The 20,324-nt window shown below is 41.3% G+C and overlaps 1 protein-coding gene across 4 annotated transcripts in view; it reads right to left on the bottom strand.

Annotated features, from left to right (window-relative positions):
* Window positions 1-900: 900 nt before the first annotated feature.
* Window positions 901-20,324, bottom strand: part of sema3aa (sema domain, immunoglobulin domain (Ig), short basic domain, secreted, (semaphorin) 3Aa) — a 78,011-nt gene continuing 58,587 nt past the window's right edge. For 3 of the 4 annotated variants that reach the window (XM_026362726.1, XM_026362729.2, XM_026362727.1), the window contains 16 exons: window positions 18,687-18,847; window positions 17,189-17,251; window positions 13,686-13,805; window positions 12,775-12,865; window positions 12,563-12,682; window positions 10,389-10,531; window positions 10,119-10,233; window positions 9,955-10,024; window positions 7,508-7,652; window positions 7,127-7,346; window positions 6,607-6,698; window positions 6,454-6,495; window positions 6,052-6,209; window positions 4,501-4,568; window positions 4,251-4,399; window positions 901-3,662 (listed from right to left, as the gene is read on the bottom strand). In XM_026362726.1, the coding sequence (XP_026218511.1) occupies window positions 2,931-3,662; window positions 4,251-4,399; window positions 4,501-4,568; window positions 6,052-6,209; window positions 6,454-6,495; window positions 6,607-6,698; window positions 7,127-7,346; window positions 7,508-7,652; window positions 9,955-10,024; window positions 10,119-10,233; window positions 10,389-10,531; window positions 12,563-12,682; window positions 12,775-12,865; window positions 13,686-13,805; window positions 17,189-17,251; window positions 18,687-18,847 (2,489 nt within the window). In that variant the 3' untranslated portion in view covers window positions 901-2,930. The remainder of the gene's footprint in view (window positions 3,663-4,250; window positions 4,400-4,500; window positions 4,569-6,051; window positions 6,210-6,453; window positions 6,496-6,606; window positions 6,699-7,126; window positions 7,347-7,507; window positions 7,653-9,954; window positions 10,025-10,118; window positions 10,234-10,388; window positions 10,532-12,562; window positions 12,683-12,774; window positions 12,866-13,685; window positions 13,806-17,188; window positions 17,252-18,686; window positions 18,848-20,324) is intronic. The other variant, XR_003298933.1, reaches the window with a different exon arrangement.

Raw genomic sequence — 20,324 nt, 5'->3', positions numbered from 1 at the left:
ATAGAACAACAAGCACAGGTGAAATGCATTTTGGTAATGAAGGCTTCCTCCCACCGTGTGAGCCACATACAGTGAGTCAGCACCAGGGTGAACTGGTTTGTGTACTGTGTTAATGATTGCATTAGAAACTACGCAATAAGCACTTTTTAATCGGTTACACTGGAGTTTCTCCATCCGTGACAAACCGAAATGTGTGCTGTAAAACAGGCCTATTACTCATGATTACTCCTGATAGAAACATACAACTGGACCTACTTTCATTTAAGACACAGCCCCTATAAATACTGTTGGCACCATGTTCTGTCAATTATCCAAAGGAAGTGGAGCAATGCTTTTGGGAAGACGCGCTGAGCTGGCAGTTTATCACACACACAAAGCCAAAATGAATACTTTTGCAATAAATGTTCTTTTCATAAATGTGTTTCTGTTACTTCATCTGGTCTCGCTGAGGAAAGGGACTGTTGCAATTATATGTATGTAATTTTTTAACTCATCCAATGTTAATTTGTCCAATAATTACATTTATGAATGCTAAAGCAAGATGGTGAACACCCTGCTAAACTTATTACTTTATTATTATTACTGCTTACTGTATGTCCTTCCTCAGAGTCATTATATTTTCAGGCTGTCTCTCTGAATTGTCTGTACAATAACAATCACTAGTTGGTGAAGACATAATCTGGTGATTCCAGTTTATCTATGCTTTTATTCCGTAATAATATTATCTTTATGTTTACACCTGCTTCTTTTCCTCTTTCCTCTTAACCAGGGTTTTTTCTTGCAGCTCTCATCTGGTGTCCGGCTATAACTGGCCACAACAGGTGGGAACAGAGCGAGGTGGAGTAAACCGTGTCCAGACAGTTCTGACTGAAATAAGAACAAAGCAACTGTTTTGTTGGGAGATGTTTATTTAGACAACTGAATGCATGCCAGAGAGAACTGTGTTACAGCAGCAGTAACGTTCAGCTCTCTCACCCAAAGTAAGGACACACCAATCTTTGAGTTTTGGTACAGAACAGCATCTGCTATAATTTATTGCATTGACACGTGACTCGACATCGGCATACTCTTGTCGTGTACTCAGGGGGCAGGGGAGACACGGGGAGCCATTGCTGAATCGAACACCGAAGAGCTTGGTTCTTGAACAGCTTTGGCTGTATCACCAGTTGTTAACACCACTGTTTTGGCAAAAGGACAAAAGTAATTCACACCTTGCTTCGAGGGAACCTCTCACACGAAACACGTAAAGAGACGATAAAAAAAGATGCACTTACTGTAGGTAGCATTCACATGCAGTATAACGTGTCTTCTCCTCAGACTAGATTTAACATTTTTCTCCACTATTTCTTACAGAGACTCACAGCTAATGTTTTTCAGGTTGGGGAATTATTTTACACATAATGACTACTCAAATAACAAACATGGATGGTTGGATGGATCTGGGAGAGAGGAAAACATAATGAAATGAGCTTTTATGAAAGGCAAAAGAGACAAAATTGTGCTTATTGATGGTGGGATCTCGTTAACCAAAAAATCTGGTCAATGACACAAACCCCTGTACTTATCACTTGCAAGCATCATATCCCCAAAAAGGGATTCCTTAACACAATTTCAGTCACTTGGTCCATCAAAGTTTTCTTAGTTGCTGTTGCCATCGTTTCTCCAATATACTGATGAGCCAAAAATACCATAATATCAAAAATAAATGCAACCCTTTCACAAAACATGAGCAATAAATAATAATCAAGTGGTGTTCTTGTACTGTATATGTACTGTATATACACAGAGAGTTAAGTTTGTTGTATATATGTACACAAAACAAGTGGCAGTCTATTTCAAACTGCAATCTTAGCATAGCGTACAACTGGAATTTGGGCCCAGATTCTATAAATCCCAGAAAAAGCAACAACATAATAACTTACACAGAAACCTTCGGGAGCAGAAGGGATTATGCACAGTGAGACTACAATGTTGCTCGTAATTTTAACCCCAAAGTTAGAAGCACTGGTTTAGAAAGGAAAGGAATTATAAAACAAACATGTAACATTTTTAGGTAGGGTGTAAAAAAAAAAAAAGAAAAGAAAAGAAAAGAAAACTCTATAATTTCATAAAATAACTAGCTTATTAAAACATTGATTGACAACAACATGCACAATGCTTTCCCAGCTTCAGGTGGAGAGTGTTCACTGGACGCTGGAGCATTTTCTCTGCACCACAGCGTAACTTTGCAGTTTTTGCATGTAATAATGTTTCAAGGGCCGCTAGTGCACGCTGTGCACACCTCAGGGGGAACTGCAACCCTTCTCTTTCCTCTCCTTTATAGGCTGCTGTTTGCATCTTGACGTGACAGACTCAATACAAGGTTCCTTTCTCCTCAAACAGTTCTTCAAAGTTTTTTTTTTAATCCACTTCAATGTACTGTACACTATCCTGAAGTTCATATGCTCAGGTCAAAGAGGGCACCAGGTTGCAGCGAATGCATCATTTCTGCTTCAATAGATATCCATGTGTCAATTAATATCTCAACACCTGCCTGCCATCTCCTTACCAACGAACCCCTCACTAAAAATTCTTGCCCAAGTCCTATTATAGTAGCTTATGTACATGAGTTTGAAGTGTCTGCCAGGCACGACCCCAGGCAACCAGTCATATCCTCACACATTTATAATATGCATTCCAGTTTTCTCCTGCTCTTCTTTGTCCACTTCACAGGTTGTGTGCGTTTGTTCATGTGTCTTTGAATGAGAAACAGAATGTGCAGTTCATGTTTTTCTACCTAAAAAGTGTCTGAGGGTTGGTTTTTTTTCTTCGTTCTGGCTGCTGTTGTGGAGAGGTCACTGAATCATACACTGGATACACAATCTATAGAATCTGCTAGTGTGTATATGTGTGATCGATCTGGTTGTATGTGTGCATCTCTGTGCTTCTGCTCAAACACTCCGTGGAGGTCTTTGAAGCTCATGGGTCCTCCTGTTGCGTCCCTTCTTATTTTCCTGCATCCTTCTCCACTTGGCTGTGTGCTGACTGGAGGCCCGAGATCCCCCTGCAACCTGAGAACCAGTCGCGCTCCCCTGCCCCTTCTGGCTGTTTTGCGTCTTCTGGTTATTTTTAGGTGGCTGACCGCTCAACATACCCAGATTTGGTTTAGCTTTCTGGGTGTTCTGGCCCCGTGTTGGGCCCTCCGCTGTTGCAGCTCCAGCCTGGAGCCATTGCCTGCTTTGTGGTGGGCTGGCTTGCTGCTTCTGAGCATTAGGAGCCAAAGCTTTAGGCCTCAATGCAGAGTGGGAAAGACCGGTGCTGTCAGGTTTACTCTGACTTTTGCCATTGGGTGTCTTCACCTTTTTCTGTTTGCGCTCCTTCTTCCAAACTTGATCGCAAAACTCCTCAACGCTGTTGAGGTCCGGGTGGTCCAAGAGAGACAGGAAATCTCTGTACCACAGTCTGTGTTTGGCAGAGTGACCTGCCCCGCCCCCTGGACTTGGAAGTCCAGGTAAGATGTCACCCAGTCGCTGGGCAGGGATGACCTGGAGGCTGAGGCGCAGCAGAGGCTGGATGAAGCCGTGTTCAACAGCCTGGCAGTGGTAGATGCCTATGTCAGACTGTGCCAGACTGCGTATAAGCAGGCCCTGGTCTGTACGAAGCACTCTGTCGTCTAACTTGATCTGTAAGACAGACAGAGAGAAAGAAAAAAAAAAGGTTAATCGTTGACAGATTGAGCTAAACAGACAAACAGGCATGATCCAAATGCACATAAGGCTACACCTTAATATTTAAATGACCTGTGTACTTAAACGTTCACATTCACGTTAGGTACAACAAGGTTTTAATTCACAGGTCCTTTCTCAAACTGAACCTCCTGGACTTCACGTCTGCATCTCCCCTGTATCTAAACCAACACACCCTGAACAGGAAGCCTACTAACGATAGCCACAGTTGAAATTCTCTTGTGTCTTTGGCTCACAGGGTCAAAAGTAATCTAAACAGCCCCAACCCATGGTTACCACCCTTTCAAGGTCACTGAGGCTAAAGGGCAAAGGGGTCAGGAGTCATGACACGATAACAGAGAGTAGGAACGGTGAAGCCCGCAGCAGAGAAATGTTGTTTTGTCTGTAGAAATCTAATTAGTCTGAAACTGTCAACGTCAAAATGATTATGTAAGTGTTTTATAGTCATCACCACAGATGAATTTTATACATTTTATACAGCTATAATATAATATAATCAGGGCCGTCATGGCAAAACATACACACCTCATGCTTGCGATCATCGCTGGGCTTCTGCAGTTGCCAGTAGATGAGAGCTCTCTGAGACTTGGGGCTGCACTCCAGAAACATACTGCTGTTCTCCACACCAAACACAACCCTGTCCTCTACTCTGCCCTCCATGCTGTCCATGTCATCTAGATGAACCAAGACACACACAGAAAGGGGACTGAGATGAGTGGCAAGAAAAGGAGAACAGGAGAAAGATGTCCGTGTTCACATGAAGTCTGTAAGTTACCGTGATGCTGAAGGTCTGAACACTGGGAGAGGGGGTCTCCATTTCGGATGTCCTGTCGTCTGGTTCGCCTGAGATGAAACCACAATAAAAACTGTATTCTATTGATGACATTACTGAACATACTGGTAATTTAAGCCACACGTGTTGCACTGAATTGTCCATAAAGGCATTTATCTGTGTTCTGAAATGTACTGTTCCATTTCAGCCACTAGGGGGTAATGTTACACAACGCTACTTCACATTCAGCTTCGCTCGTGCTTTAGGACAAGAAAGGTGAGTATTTATTTAACCTTCACTCCACTGTTAAATCACACAGAAGAACAACATACCTACAGTAAACCTGGCAGAATGTAGGAACGTAGACCTGCTGAGCAATAAAACAGCATGCTTCACTGCCTGCCGATGAACCGTTATTATGAAATACATACGGTACTTTTTCACTGAAGAACTGCCTATAAAAGCAGCCCTGCTTTTTGCCCTCTCGATATGAATGTCTGCTGTCATTCAGGTTTGTTAGTGCAAAGGTGAGGTATTTTCATAGCCCGGCTTTACTGACTACCTGTCTCCGTCCTCCCGTCCTTACTTCTCTATGCCTTACATATCTGGATGTTGTTCTCTCTGTCACTTTCTCACACACGTCCCTCTTCTGTACATTTCTTGGGCTGACATTCCTGCCTTTTCGGCCGTCTTAGCACGTGTGGGGCCGGATGTCTGGCTTTCGTTCTGGGAGGGAAAATATTTGCAGCGTGGAGGAGAGCTAAGGAGAGCTGGTCCTGGCCTTAACCATGGGGTGTGCCACCTCCTCTGTAACCTTGCCAAGCTGAAGTATAGCCATTGGCCTACATCTGCTATGTGTGAGAAGTTCTGGATGAATGAAATGCAGGGGTGTAGTGCTGTGTGTGTGTGTGAGGGCTGTAATGGTCAACCTAATCCCGCTGGATTCAGCAGAGGGTAATTTGAGGGTGTGTATGTTCATACCTCCTGGCTGCAGGGTGAAGCGGTCAGACAGCTCCTGTTGGCTATAATTTAGTGTGTCTGTACTTGTGTAGCTGTATATTTCTGTGTGTGTGTGTGTGTGTGTGTACATCTTGGCTGCAGAGTGACAGAAACAATTTAGAACAACTCCTACTGGCAGGAGTTATAACCCCGGGTTGCTGGATTTTACCTCTTGGAATGCATACTAATGTGTGTGTGTGTGTGTGTGTGTGTGTGTGCTTAATAACCATTTGTGCCTGCATATAATATTCCTTCTCCAGATTACTTCCATCTTTAGATGTTTGGCATTTATTCTGTATTCACTTGCACTTGTTAATAGGCCAGCGGAGGTCTGAGGCCAAAGAAATAAGGTAGTATGTTGAGATGCCCTTGAGCAAGGCATTAAAGGTAATTTCAACAGCAGACTGCAGGTGTACTGATCACTCCCAGGTGTTACTCCATGTGAAGACAGTAATACACAGGCGGGGTCTGGTATCAAGGAGCGTGCAAGCTCAGAAAACGTGGTGATGACAAATAAGGGTTAAACAGGAGTGTTTAGTGTGTGCGTGCTCCTACCTCTTGGCCGTAGGAAAGTATCTTGAGCATTCGGTGCCGTCCCAGGCGCAATAAGGGTCTCTAGCCAGGCAACACTCAGCGCAAGCTTTCCCATACACCTCACAACGGTGTAAAGACATCTGCGATACACCCAGGGCTGAGCCAAGGTACAGCTGTTGCTGTGGGAGGCGAAGAAACAGTGAGGACATAAAAGTGAGCGTTCCTGTGTGACTCAGTTGGAAAGGTTGTTGTTAAAAGAAGGTGGTTTTGGGTTTGGTTCTCAGTAGGCACATTAGATGGCTTTGTTTTTGGATATCGGTGTTTGCTTAAAGGCTCAGAGGTTCTCATGTTTTACTTTCCTTGAACTTGTAACCTTGTCAACAACTTTTGAATACATTATTATGTGTGACAACAAGTTTTTACCTGCTTTGTTGACAGCTCCATCGCAGTAATAGGAGTAGGTTCCTGTACAAACAAACGGAGCCAGTTTAACAGCACATCTACAGCCACATCGCAGTTTAATTCAAATCTGTTCTGATATGATGTCATAAATTGACTCAATTTTTAAGGTCATACCCTAAATACAGTCATCTCTTCCAGCACCACCTCTTCCAGGTCATGCCAGCTTTCTCTGGGGATTGTCACCACTTTCAGGACGGTTCCCATATCTGAAAACCAACACGTAGTCAGATACAGAATGCTTATGCACAAATCTGTTTTGATAGCATACAGTATCACAGACGTATCTGTCTAACAGAAACGCAACTCATTATTACTGAAATGTCTTATTGTAACTTCAAATTAGTAATTTGTTTTATCTGTGTTTATTAAAAAAAGAAATATACAAAGGTCATAAAGAGCTTGTTTAGAAATCACTCCTTGTCAAGTTGGATTCTGGCAAATTTTCAGAGCTCCCAGAAAGAGATTGTCAATTTCTCTAAAGTATGATAATCCTCTTGCAGCAGGAAATACTAATTTTGCTATTCAAAATAGGAACATATCATCCAGGCTTAAATGGCTTATTTTTTTTAACTGCAACTAGTCTAATTTGTTGAAATATACTTTTAGGAAAGAAAAGAAAAATGTTATTGTGTACCTGTGCCAATAAACATGACATCATATTGTCCATCCTCTGCTTCGACTCTGTCTACCACCAGCTGGGAGAACTGGTAGTCCACATCTGTCCGCACCATGATGGGTCGCCCCCCTATCGGGTGCACTGGGTTATACATGGCTGGGTGCACCCTGGCGAAGGTGATGACATCATCGGGAAGATCTTTGGTGGAGTCAAAACCTCCAAATGTCTTACTGGGACACTAATAATGAGACATGAAATAGTGACAGTTAAAAACACGTCAAATCTGCATGAACCTCTTCACTTCAAGAATGTGAAGCTAAGTTATGAAGATTTAATATAATGGAAATTATGACTGGTTGTACATGTACAGCATTGGTGGAGATTTATGTGAAGACTCACAGTGCCAGGGCGAGGGTAGGGCACCCGTCCTTGAAAAGGCACCCACTGGTAGTTGGGTCCATCTCTGTGGGCGTAGGGACCTAGGAAAACCCTCCTGATGTCTGCCATGTTATACATACACACTGCTGAGCCTTTGAAGATGTTACTGTGGAGGAAGAGAGAGAAAGAAAAGCACAAAGTGAGTGAAAGGAAAAAAAGAAAGAGTTGAACTATCAGAGGGAGTGAGGTGGTGAAATAAAGAAAGTAGACAGAGACAAACAGACAGAGGGGATTTATAAATGATCGCTCACAAAAAAGGGATTAGGAGCTTGTGAAATACTGAAGAAAGACAACAAAATGACCCTTCATCGCACAAAGACAGAAGGGAGCAAGGTTGTCGTTACCTAAGTATTGGAATGACAGATTGGAACTTCTCTCTGATTGCTTCCAGGCTCTTGAGAACAGACAGGAATTTGGGCACTTCACCAACAAAACAGGAGACCATATTTGAAATCCCCACTCCAATATTTAGCGAGTGCTTGCTCGAGCCAGATGGGTGGATTTTGCTTTCACTTGCCAGATGAGGGCTAAAACAGGCAAGGTCAATCAATTGAATGAAAAAAAAAAAGAGTATGTGGATTTTATTTCAATTTATGCTGTGTTCTGGGTCATCCAAAAGACAGCAATTCAAGCTATGACTCATTTAAATGGAGAATTTGGGAGTTTCACATGAATAATCCAAGATATATATTCCACAAGCATTATTACAATATTCATGTTGACTCAAAGTAAGCTGGCTGTTTGCTCTGAGCACCATCAAGTACCTGGAGCCGTGGCCATGTAAGAGATCTGTTTCACATTTTAATGGATTTATTATTATTTGATTTTAGGATAGATGTCCTAAAATAACTCTGGAGTTCATTCATCAACTTTCCAAGTGTCAGTTTTTACAGATGGCAGATTTTTTATTTGCACAGCAAATCTCTAGCAGTTGCAAGAACCAAATGCTTCAATAGGATTCAGGACATCCTTTGTCTCGCTGACTGCTATGGGAAGTTGTATCGGACTAATTATGGATGTAGCTGGCATAAGCAGAGCCGACAGTACTCACCAAAGCATGGAAGATGAATGGATTAGCATTTGAAAATGTTAATTACAGAGAAATTCAATTAACTCCGGGGGCAAGAAAAAAAGCACTCCAATATCTGTGCTTAAGAACATGTGTTTGTGCAGACACACACAGTTTAAGAGAGTGGCACACAACACCACAAAAATGCACACACACACACAAATATAGGCAAAATCCAACATTGATCTGTGAGCGGCAGCTTCTTTGTGCCTCATTAAACAATGATATTAAAAGCTAGTTCCTCCGAATCTCTGCTCTATTCATCTCTGAAAACCGGCCACTTAGAAAACCAATTAAACCACTCTAATTCCTCAATGCCCCATAATTGAATTTTAAAGCATGCATGTGTGTATGTGTGCGTGCGGGCACACATGTGGGTATGGAGGTGTACGCCCACTGCCATGCCCCAACCTCTTAGTCTGAATAGATTCCAGAAAGTTGAGAAAACCCATACAGGCCTGATGATGCAATGTGCCTGTCAGCATGGGTTAGATTGTGCCGCTGTTCTATTCAGCCTGTCTTATCATTAGTGGTGATTGATTGAAGTGTTTGTCCTCCTTTCAAAGCAGATCAGACACACTACTGGACACAAATACCCCCTCCTCTTTTCCAAATGCAAATTCATCATCATCACGATAAGTGCCACCATCTGTGCCATTTCAACTCACTTATCTGTCTTGCCCCATGCCTTCACCTCTCCTCATGCTTCAATAGAGCCGCACCCGGCCTCTGAAAACCCCATTCAATGCTGGGGCGGCGGCCAGGGGAGAGACGTGCATTGCCGCTCAGTGAATATCATGTTTCCCCCACTCCCTTCTGCTCCATAATCTGATTTCCCAACAAGCCTCTGCCAAGGTTTCCATGAAAAGAGGGGACAGGTAGCGGGGAACAGGGAATCGGCTAAAAGCAATCTCTAATCTGAGTGATGGGGAGGGGTGCCATACAAGAGAAAAAAAAAAGTATGACACCTGTAAGTGTATTAGGGGATGGGGAGCACTGTCTGGAAATGTGACAGGGGCGTGCTTGGTCTGTGACGTCTCAGTTAAAATGGTTTGGAGACACAGATAAAGGAAAGGAATAAAGAATGTGAAAGGGAAGAATACTTGAAACCAAATATGAAGCATGTGTGTTTTTCAGATACAGAGGAAATAACTTGCCCAGGACAGCTGCCTGCAGAATATACTCTATATCAGCTCCGTCTGATCTCCTAGCAACCGATCAACAAAATAAATATCATACGACCAGCATTTGTCAAGCTATTTGACAATATGAGCATATGAGCCTTTGCACCCATATTTATTTTGACGATCACCATGAAAAGACGTGGACTGGATTGTACCTGGATGTGGTGAATACAGCGTAGATCACTGGATTCTTTGGGTCCTTGGAGCTCATGAGAAACACGTCCTCTGAAAATACAAAACAGGAGTGAGTGAAATAGAGGCGTTTTCCCAGCAAACAAACACAATCTGAATCATACTAAAATAAACAATACACACTTACGTAGCTCATCAAAGTGCGTGTCAATGCCGTTGGCACCGGGGACTGAGCACATTAACCGGGCCTTGAGGAAAGTGGTCCACTTGTTCACCAGGCTCCTGTGACCGCCCATATCATTCTGAAACAACATCCGTAATTACCATCAACATATTCCTCAATATCTATGCACTTTTTTCTATGATATAAAGTAGAAATTAGTTGTAGTAATGAGTCTTTTTGTTGCTCATGAGTAAACTGTTGTTGTTGTTGTTGTTGTTGTGTGTGTGTTGTTACCTTACACAGTTGTCCTATCCTGGCTATAGTAGCCTTGCCACTGTGCTCTCCATCCATTGCATTCTCTTTAAAAAAGAGGAAGATCTTGTCGTCTTCAGGGTTGTCGCTCTCAGGGATCAAGTGCACACTAATGAACCTGGGGTCTATGGGGAAAAAAAGAGAATAAACAATGCAAAAACATTTAATAAAATAATACAAACTTTACCTGCAGTGAATAGAAAGATATAGACAGAGCACCAAACTGAATCACACACATACAAATGGAGTTTTACAGTTCAACCTCTGTCCCATTGACAAGACGTTCACCCCTATTTTACACCTCTGAAACCAATCCCCCATGATATTCTCCAGTCACGGCTCAGTAATAACAGCCATTCACTTTACACCCTGGTGTTACAGTATCTGACTTTACCCCAAGTGAGCGCTCCAAGTCCAAATCCCACATAACCCCCGTCTCTAGACCACATCCTCGCAAACACACATGGCTCTGATTGTCCTGGGTAACACTTGAATAAATGTATCTCAACTTTAAGCGCGGGAGGAAATCAAAGCTAAATGGGCGAGCTCGGGCCTTAGGGTCGGGATATCTCTTGATATGAAGAGGCAGAAAAGACTGCGGAAAAGGAGTCGCAGTCACTGAGGCGTCGTCACACGTAAAACGAGACTGTGTCTAAAAGTTCGGGGGTTAGCTGGAGTGAAACAAGTAGTGCCATGTTACGCCTCCATGACCGTTTAAGATATAGAGTAGCTGTGAAAAAGGAGAGTGTGGCCAAAGTGGGAAAGAGATTTATAAGCGCAGTGCGGGTGCGAGACCTCTGGTATGAGTCATGTGTACCCCACACACGCTTCAAACCTCTATTGTGAAACTGAGGATTTAAATCTACACATTCATCAATTCACGTCTGCGTGTGCTCGCATACAAAAACACGCTACTGCCAATGTCGCCAGCCACTGAGGTCATACTATTCATTACATTTATTTCCCTATAAAAGGCCACTTTATTCAGGGAAACTTTAATCCAACCTGTGTGAGCGAGAGGGCATTAAAAGGTTAAGAGATGTGTAAATAAAATGCAAGGATCGAACTAACAAAGCCAAACTACTGTGTAACCCAAATCCTTTCAGAATAAGCTGCTATTAAGGATTCATTTCCAAGTTCCTCTCTTGTTACATTTGAGCACCATGTAGCCTTGTTGATAAAGTCTCAATAGAATACCCCCATCACAGTAAGCCACGCAATTACAATCCCCTCTTTGTGGAGAAGGAGTTAGATTTTGCTGAACGGATACAATCCCCCAGCACGTTTGTTTGAACAAGGTGAAAGATCGATGGGGATTAATCCAGTAACAATGGCTTCCCCCTCTTAAATCGCTCTTTATTAATATGTCACACTTATCAGCACTGCAGATAGTGGTGTTTGTGATTTTTGATGGTGCTGGGGGAGGGGGGCGGTTGAGGGGAACTGAGAGGAATTTGACTCCACTACAGGAAAACAGCTGAGAGAGGATTAGTTCTGTGGGAAAGAGGGGGAAAAGGGATGCACATATTGAGGGAATGGTTCAAACTGACCTTTTGTGGCTCTCTAAGTCATCCACGGTGCCGAAAGATAGCCAGACAGACTCAGCAGTCAATAACCCTTACTGTCACTAATCTCACTAGCACAGGCCAATGCAACAACTGAGAATGCTCTCTGATGTCTGATATCTAATGTCTGCACATGAATGGAAACAATTTAACGATTTAAAGTCTATTGAATATCTATAATAATTGGTATGCTTTCATTAACAAGGGTTTACTTCCACTTTGTACTGAATACCTGAGTTTATTACACCAAAAGTCTCCAATTTTACTTTCACTGTAAAGCTTAAAGTTATAGTTTTTGCAGTCTGAACACTATCAACCTCAACTATTGGGCTGTAAATGTAAATGGCCTCTGATTGAAGGTACAAAATCCAGGATAGGCAACATATTGGAGTAGATGACAGCGACAAAGCCCAGTGGTGCCATTTGACTTTCAACTGAAACATTTAGATTTCAAATAAATAAAGTTTTAAATAGACTGTACAAACCCCAGGTCAGCTATTTACGGGTAATATATAAACCTTCCAGAGTAAAATTACATTTCGTCCTCTTTCACATGTGAATAAAAAATGTTTTCATGTCTTTTTTTTTTACCATTCAGCCATCTTGAATCATGCTGCTCTGTTCTGATTGGATGATGGTCTCCCAGGGTCCGGAAAATAGCAAAGTCCCTTCCCATGAAATCAGCAGATGTGCCAGAGTACAGCTCTCCATCTGCCAGTGAGAAAGTATAGTTAGGAACAAATGACCAGTTCTGAAGTGAATGTGAACTTCCTGGAACTAATCAAACCATAGATCAAACTCACCGATGAGAAGAGAGGCCGAGAGCATTTTGGGGTCATAGGGGCTTTTCCCGCGGCCGTTCTCGAAATGTGAGGCCAGTCGAAAGATGTTGTCCTGTGGTGGAATGGGTCAGAGTTCAAACTGAGGCCAGTGAAAGCCACATTAAACCCAGTTAAAGGTACATTTATAGCCTGTGTTTCAAATTACAACATATTCTGATTATAGCATGCTACTCTTGGAACGGGACCCACTCCAACTTCAGCTAGATACAAGCAATAAGATTTTTTTTTTACATTCAACTTCAACTATTTTTGGTATAGAAAAACAGAAGTTTCTCCAACTGTACAATTAACAGAAATAATAGGGAGAAAAACAGCATCTTACGACAGAAGCACAAGTAAACTTATGAATAAATTCAACGTTACTTGCTCTCTTTTTTAATCACTTACTGACAGCACCAGCAAACATATGCACGCTCATCTATACTACAAACCTGCGTGGTGCAAACACTCAATCCCCTCCCTTTGTCGGACTACAGAATCCATGCTGGTACATTGATTAACCTGTAGACTTTTATCAAGGTGACTGATTAAACTTTTTATGTAACAGGGAGGTTGTTTAATTTCCAAGCCAAATCATGTAGTGACCACTTTTTCTTTGCACCTGATGAGAAGATAATCAGTGAAGGGAATGAATGCTGCTGTGCTTGACAGAAAAGTGCAGCTACTCAGAGCGGCCACTACAGATGCATAAATTCTTTTAAAGGGAAACAATATTGGACTTTCTCTGTCATTAGTTTACTATAGCACTGGTGTCACATGTAATGGCTTCTTAATGGAAACTCAGTGGAAATGTAAATTACCTTTTGCATATATATAACTGATTAAAACCAACAACATTTGGAGAAGTAACAGCAGTGCACAGAATTTATTACCTCTGCCCTCTTGCCCATTTCCAGATAAGCACAGATGGGGTGAAAAGCTCCCGTCCCGCAGATATATAGATGAGTCTGGTTGTACGGTTGGAGAACCCGGATGAAGTTAGAACACTCTTTCTGAAAAAGGAAATGAGACAAGAACATTAGAACCCGAACCTCAGCACAACTTTATACAGTGAGTCAAGCAGCTGGGAAAGAGATTTAAATACATTTAGTGTATACAATACTTGTCCCTGTTTATGTTGTAATCCTACCAGAGTAGTATATTATATACTGAAGCCTTTCAAAGCACATGAACCTTTTGGGATTTTTATAAAAGAGCTTGCACATGTTAGTAGTAAACTCCACACTGCCAATGTCTTCCTCCGTGTCATAATGTTTAAATTAAGTTTTATTCTTTATGAAAATATCGTTGACACTTTAAATAGAGAAAAAAACTCACAGAATAGAAAAAATAGAAAGCTGAAAATAATGAGACTTGAGAAAAGCTTTGTTGGAATTCTGTTTAAAGAAGGGGATTTCCAGTTGGTTTGGAAAAGACTGGCGTAAGACTCCTTCAAGGAAATCCCACCTGTAAGTCAATTCAGTCACATCAGTTTACCTCTGATCTGCAATGATCCATATGTTTGAATTCACTACAAGTATTTGTGTTGGCTCTCTAGTAGACGCTGATATTCCCTGTGGTGTGAGGCTATTTATTAGAGTGATAATCAAGAGGATTGGTTAATGTAACAGGGTTATTAGCAGCCTCGAAGAGTTGATTTGGGCACATGTGTTTAAGAGATTAGGATGGGGGTTTGCCTAATTATAAATACATGCTGAATATCCACCTAACAAATAAGAACACATCTGCTTGGGGATCTGGAACTGCAGCACTCACATCACAAGCAGACAGCCAAAATTTCCTTCCTCCCTTAAACACGTGCATCTCTTCAGGCCTCTCACCCTAATAGACATTTCAGTTTGATGATTCGATGATGAGACGAGAATGGATATAAGGCTTTGAGCTGAAGTGGCGACATTTTCCAGAGCAATAACACATTAACACTGCGGATGTTTTCCAAAAAACTCAGTGCCATTATTCACAAACCCTTGTTTCAGCTCTGATTGTTTCTCCTCCACAGTTATCAGCTTTTTAAAGACATTTTGCAAAACATACAGCTCTTTTTTTTACATTCTTGCAGAGAGTTTGTTGTGTAAAAACCTGGTTATCTAACCTGGCTCTAAAATCTGTCAAGTAACATTAGAATTAATGAACAGCCAAAGTATAAAAAACATCACTTTGTGGCTTTACTGTACAAGGGATCGTGTCCCAAACAATTATTGGCAGGATGCAGTGAATTCCTAAAACTGTGCCATCACCATTAGGTTGCCAGGCAACCAGAGGAGACTCCATAAAGTTTTTGCACCCAGCCAAGAAATCGTCCCGCACATAGCTCACTGTCAAACCACAAAATTTTAAATTCAGCTTTGTGCTGAATGAATAAATGAACTGTCACTGTGAAAACCACATTAGCTGCACAGACGTGAGATCAAGATTAATTTTCCTGTCTAACACTCTCTCAAGTAAGACAATAAGCATATTTACAAAACTTTTGAGAATGTTTTCTTTAATATAAAATATCATCTTGTCAAGTGTCCAGATCTCAACTCAGCTGATGTCATATACATCATGCTACCAGACCTTTCAGCGGTGCGTGTTATTAACCCACAATCCCAACAAAGTTTGCACATTTCAGCCACAGCTATTGCTGAGTTCACAGAAGAAGACTAACCTTGCATGATGTCTTGTGGTTGACCTCAGCCATGCACGCCTGTGTGTCTATATGGCTGTGACTTAATGACTTTACCCTCTGCGTTTCCTACTGCTGAACATCAGAAGCACATGTCCCCCCATGTCATTCTCACGCCCTTATTATACGCATTTCACCAACTCCTATAATCCCCCCTTATGTCAGCTCTGTTGAGGACTTTTCATGGCTGTTTTGAAGTTAGATCGTTAGCTATGCGGTAGGTAGGTTTCACCTAAGCACTGACAGACAGAATTTGTTACACAAGTCACTTTGTCTTGCCTTCAGGTGAAAAATGGTGTCCCTGATCACAAACCATGTCATTATGTGAAAACCACAATCACCGCAGAGGATAAATGAGTCATTATTGGATAAAATGAATGACGCTCTTTGGACTGCATATTGATGACGACTTTCCATGGGAGAAATGAGTGGACAGATTTGTATGTGGCTGTATACTGTATATTTGGATGAGTTGAGTAAATTTTGAGATTATGTTGAGATCTCTGATTAAATATGGAAAATGCTGGAAAGGGAGGATAACTTTTGGACTATTATCTTTCCTTTAATAGTTAGAACTTACATCAGTCAGTTCTACAAAATTATTATTTGGACCCTTTGTTCACTGAATCAAATTCAATCACATGGGCCATGCTACACACTCATCTTGCCAAAGAGAATGATACAGCCATCAGGCATTTTGGAAGGGGGGCAGCTGTTACATTTGTTCTGTGGCTGTAAATTGTGGTTTGTAAAAATGCATCACTTTGGGAGCTCTGAATGCTTTAGTAATGTCCTAATCAAGGCTGCACTGTGTCTCTGCCTCATTTTCAAGGGTAAACATTTTCGCAGCACGCAAATACCTCATCATTGCGTTTCTTGTGATTTTGTGCTGCCAGAAGACACTCTTTTTCCACTGTGCGAGGGAGTGAAGGTGTAGTCTGGATTGCATGGTCATGACTTTGTGTTTGTGTGTGAAACCTAAAAAGCTGGTGGTGAGTTGGCCCCCAGTGGAACTGTGATTCCACTGGGGTCTGTGTAATTCAGGATAATCCTAAAACCCCGCAACCGCTGCACTCAAGAGTCATCCAGCCGTGAAATTAAGATCAGATATAACACAGAGCGGGTCTATCCAAACAGCAACGCAAAGATAACACACACAAACACCATAGTGCACACAAAAAAAAGCTGGTGGCATATAGTATGTGTTCAGCATACCTGCGCAGAATTGCACATGTGAGCTAACACACCACGCAAGATAACGAGAACTCAAACAACTGACTCCCACATAAAAATGCACGCCGCACACACTCTGAACCTCACACACAAACATACTCCCAACATTTAGCTGTACATCACAGAGGCAAATAACCTCAGAGGTAGTGCGTCATTGTCCTTGTGCCACCGAGACGCTGCGCACACCTTAGTGTGACCAAACATCTGCTGTACAGTGTGTTTCTGTACATTCAGCTGTGGGGGGTGGTTTACAGAGTAAAAAAGAGACGACCTCTATTCTTTTTATCTGAGCTTATTTTCTACCTCTCTACACTGCTCCAGTGTGTGTATGCTATACTGTAGTGTTGTTAGCACATTACTGTGGCAGGTGATTGAAACATTGAACTGCATGAGGGAAAAAGGACTGCTACATAAAGTGGTTAACAACAGAAACAAAGAGCTCACATCATGATGCCATCATGACTGTGGACTTACCCCAAGGTCTTTTCCGGCCCACTTGCATTCATCCCTCTTAGAGGGAGTGGCCGGCCATGCAATCTGTCCAAAAAAGAGAAAAAAGACAAAGTCAATTATACAGTACAGTGATGAAATCAGTGTATCAATCTTTATCAGCTGTAAAGGTACAGAACACAATATTGTATAATAATGTGAAATGAACCGTCTACATAAAAAGCTCTTTTACTGTTGGTACTTCAAATATCTTTTGAGCAAATACTTTTTATGACTTATCAACTTGTAGTATCAGAGTATTTCCACACTAATGATACTTTTACTTAAGTAAATAATCTAATATAATAAATAATCTAAGTACTTCTTCTACTGCTTCAATGATGAGTACATAGCTTCAAAATCACTACATTTAATGTATGTGAAACTAAATAAAAATATATAAACTGCATAGTTTATAAATTTGGGTTCTGGTTCAAATTATGGGATTTGAAAGCCCAAACTCCTTTCTATGGGTCAGAGCCTGAACATATGGTTGTATTTTTCACTTGAAATAAGAAGAGAAAGTAGGCTTTTGCTACTCTTTTTTTGGAAGAGATAGAACTCATTGTCAAATAAATAATGGCTTTGTAATGTCCTTAAGGCAAATCCATCGGTGGCCCCTGGTGTCACATGAATTAAAAACACACATGGAGCATATGAGTATGCATGTGTGACCTATAATGAGGAAGAGAATGGTCATACACTCAAAAACTGGGCACAATTGAGCTCACTTTTCTTGCTGGTGGCCACACAGACATGGAAAGACAATGGAAATGAATACATGCAGGTACTCACATTATGTCCACACAATGCACACACATATTGCTCATTCTATTCCTACATTTTATCTACTCCGTAGATCAGCTGAGTTTTCCTCTCTTGCAAATCACAATCGCACGTTTCAGGGTAATTACATTAGATTTGCTTAATCACTGCTTTTTGGTTTTTATCTTATAATGATGCAAAACTCAGAACAAAGGAGGAAAAAGAACAATTACATATCCGAGCCAAGGGCAAAAAGATTTCAGAGACGCACTCTCCCTCTCTGCATTGACTATGTATTTTTCAGCACTTTGATTCCTCTGTGCAGCACTCTGCAGCCTGCAGGCAAGTCTTGTGTGTCTATGATAGCAGCTCGAATCAGATAAAAAGACTGTTAACCTTGTCCAGGTGGAGTAATGGAATTATGAACAGCCCTGTCTGGACTGAGACAGACAGTGGGAGGGATGGAGGGAGGAGAATGTAATGAACTCCAGAGGTAGCAGCAGAGAGAAGAGAAGAGAAGAGAAGAGAAGAGAAGAGAAGAGAAGAGAAGAGAAGAGAAGAGAAGAGAAGAGAAGAGAAGAGAAGAGAAGAGAAGAGAAGAGAAGAGAAGAGAAGAGAAGAGCTCAAATAACACCTTTCAACACAGACCAAACGAATTCTTACACTAACCTTTAAAATATACTGTAACCACAATACATTTATACAATCTGAATCTTACCTGTTTGTGGTCTCTGTTGATGTTGACGAGGTCAAACGAGAAGATGTGGTCCTCTGCACCAACCAATAGTCTCCCTCGCTCCTCGTCCATTAGAAAACTATCGTAGCTTGAGCTGTTGGCCAAGCCATTGAAGGTGACGAGGTTACTGGACTCTAACATCTCTGAAAGAGAAGTAGAAGAAATAATTGGTGCCGGTGTGGGAGATGGCTGAGAAAACACTACAAGTTCAATGAATGATCAGACTGAAAGTGAGAAAACAAATACTACTAAATATCACTTACATCTAGATAAAAAGGCACTAGTTTAAAAGTGCACTCAATAGATTTAATCATTTATTTTGAAAAATAATGAACCTTGGATAAGAAACTTTTTTATGTGTATTTATGAGCTTTTACATAGCACACCATTTGCACACACAGACATACACGAGTCAGGTATAGCGTGAGACATTAAGAGTGAACACAGCATGTCCCAATCAGGGACACAGTTCAGACTGTTCAGCCGTGTGATTGGTTGAATAATTCATATGGAGTCTGGGCCAGAGCAGACACTGTGTGTAACTAAGTACGTGTGTGTGTGTGTGTGTGTGGCGTGTATCTGTAAATGGGTTATTATGTAAATTAACATTAAAGAGTTTGTGACTACACATGTACTTCTGCACATGGTTCCATTCAGTGGTACAAAGTCCTGAAGCATATTTGAACAACATGCTGCCTAGCTAAACAAAAACCAGAGTAAGACTTCACATATGGGTTAAAGCCTGGCAGAATGCAGACAGTTAACGTTTAATCACCACAGAAGAGTTAAATCAACTGTGAAAAGTCACCTAGAGTAAGCAATAGCATTATAATAACAAACCCAACACTCCCTTCCTGAGAGAAAGTTAACCTAGGATCATATGTCCTTTACATGCCAGTATGAGCAGCCATTGTGTCAGTAAACATCATACGCTGTGGCACGAGCAAGATGAAATAGTCAGGTTTCTAACTGTGCCACAACAGCCATAGGTTCTCGTATTGTAAACTCATCCAGCTGAGAGGAAATGTGGAAAAGTTGAGCCTAGACACGACAACATAAAAAGCAAAGCAAAAGCCAAGTAAAACCAAACAAACACTAAGCCCAAATGTTGGAAAACAGTGACCACCCATCCCCTGGAAGCAAACAATGAGTGGTCACTGTTTTCCAACATTTGAACTAAGCGATTAATGAAAAAATAAGTCATACATAACACGTGAATTAACATAATTATCAGCTGCTGCAATTTTAAATGTATTAAAATCAGCACCATGATGTATATAAAGACAGTCTACAGGCACTTCTCAATCCTCACACATCAATTACTGTGCAGAGCTAACTGAAATATCTATAAACAACATCTGTCTTTAATTAAAATTAAGAATAAAACAATGTAATATCTTTGGCTCACAGAGCAACAGCTCCCACAGCACAAAATGTGCAGCCCGTCAATCAACAGCCATTCTTCTCTTGCTCTCTAAAATACAACAATTAAAATAACATAAGTAACATTTGACACACAATAAAATAAAATAAAACTGAATGAATCCATTCACCATCTGCCTCTGGTTGGTCTGCTGAACACAACATGTGCTCTGTATTTGCACCACTGGTCCAGTCTTC

Source organism: Anabas testudineus, chromosome 23 (assembly GCF_900324465.2).
Source record: "Anabas testudineus chromosome 23, fAnaTes1.2, whole genome shotgun sequence".
In the NCBI taxonomy this organism is placed as follows: domain Eukaryota; kingdom Metazoa; phylum Chordata; class Actinopteri; order Anabantiformes; family Anabantidae; genus Anabas; species Anabas testudineus.
The sequence above is the reverse complement of the archived record's forward strand: the minus strand, read 5'-3'. Positions and strand labels throughout refer to the sequence as shown.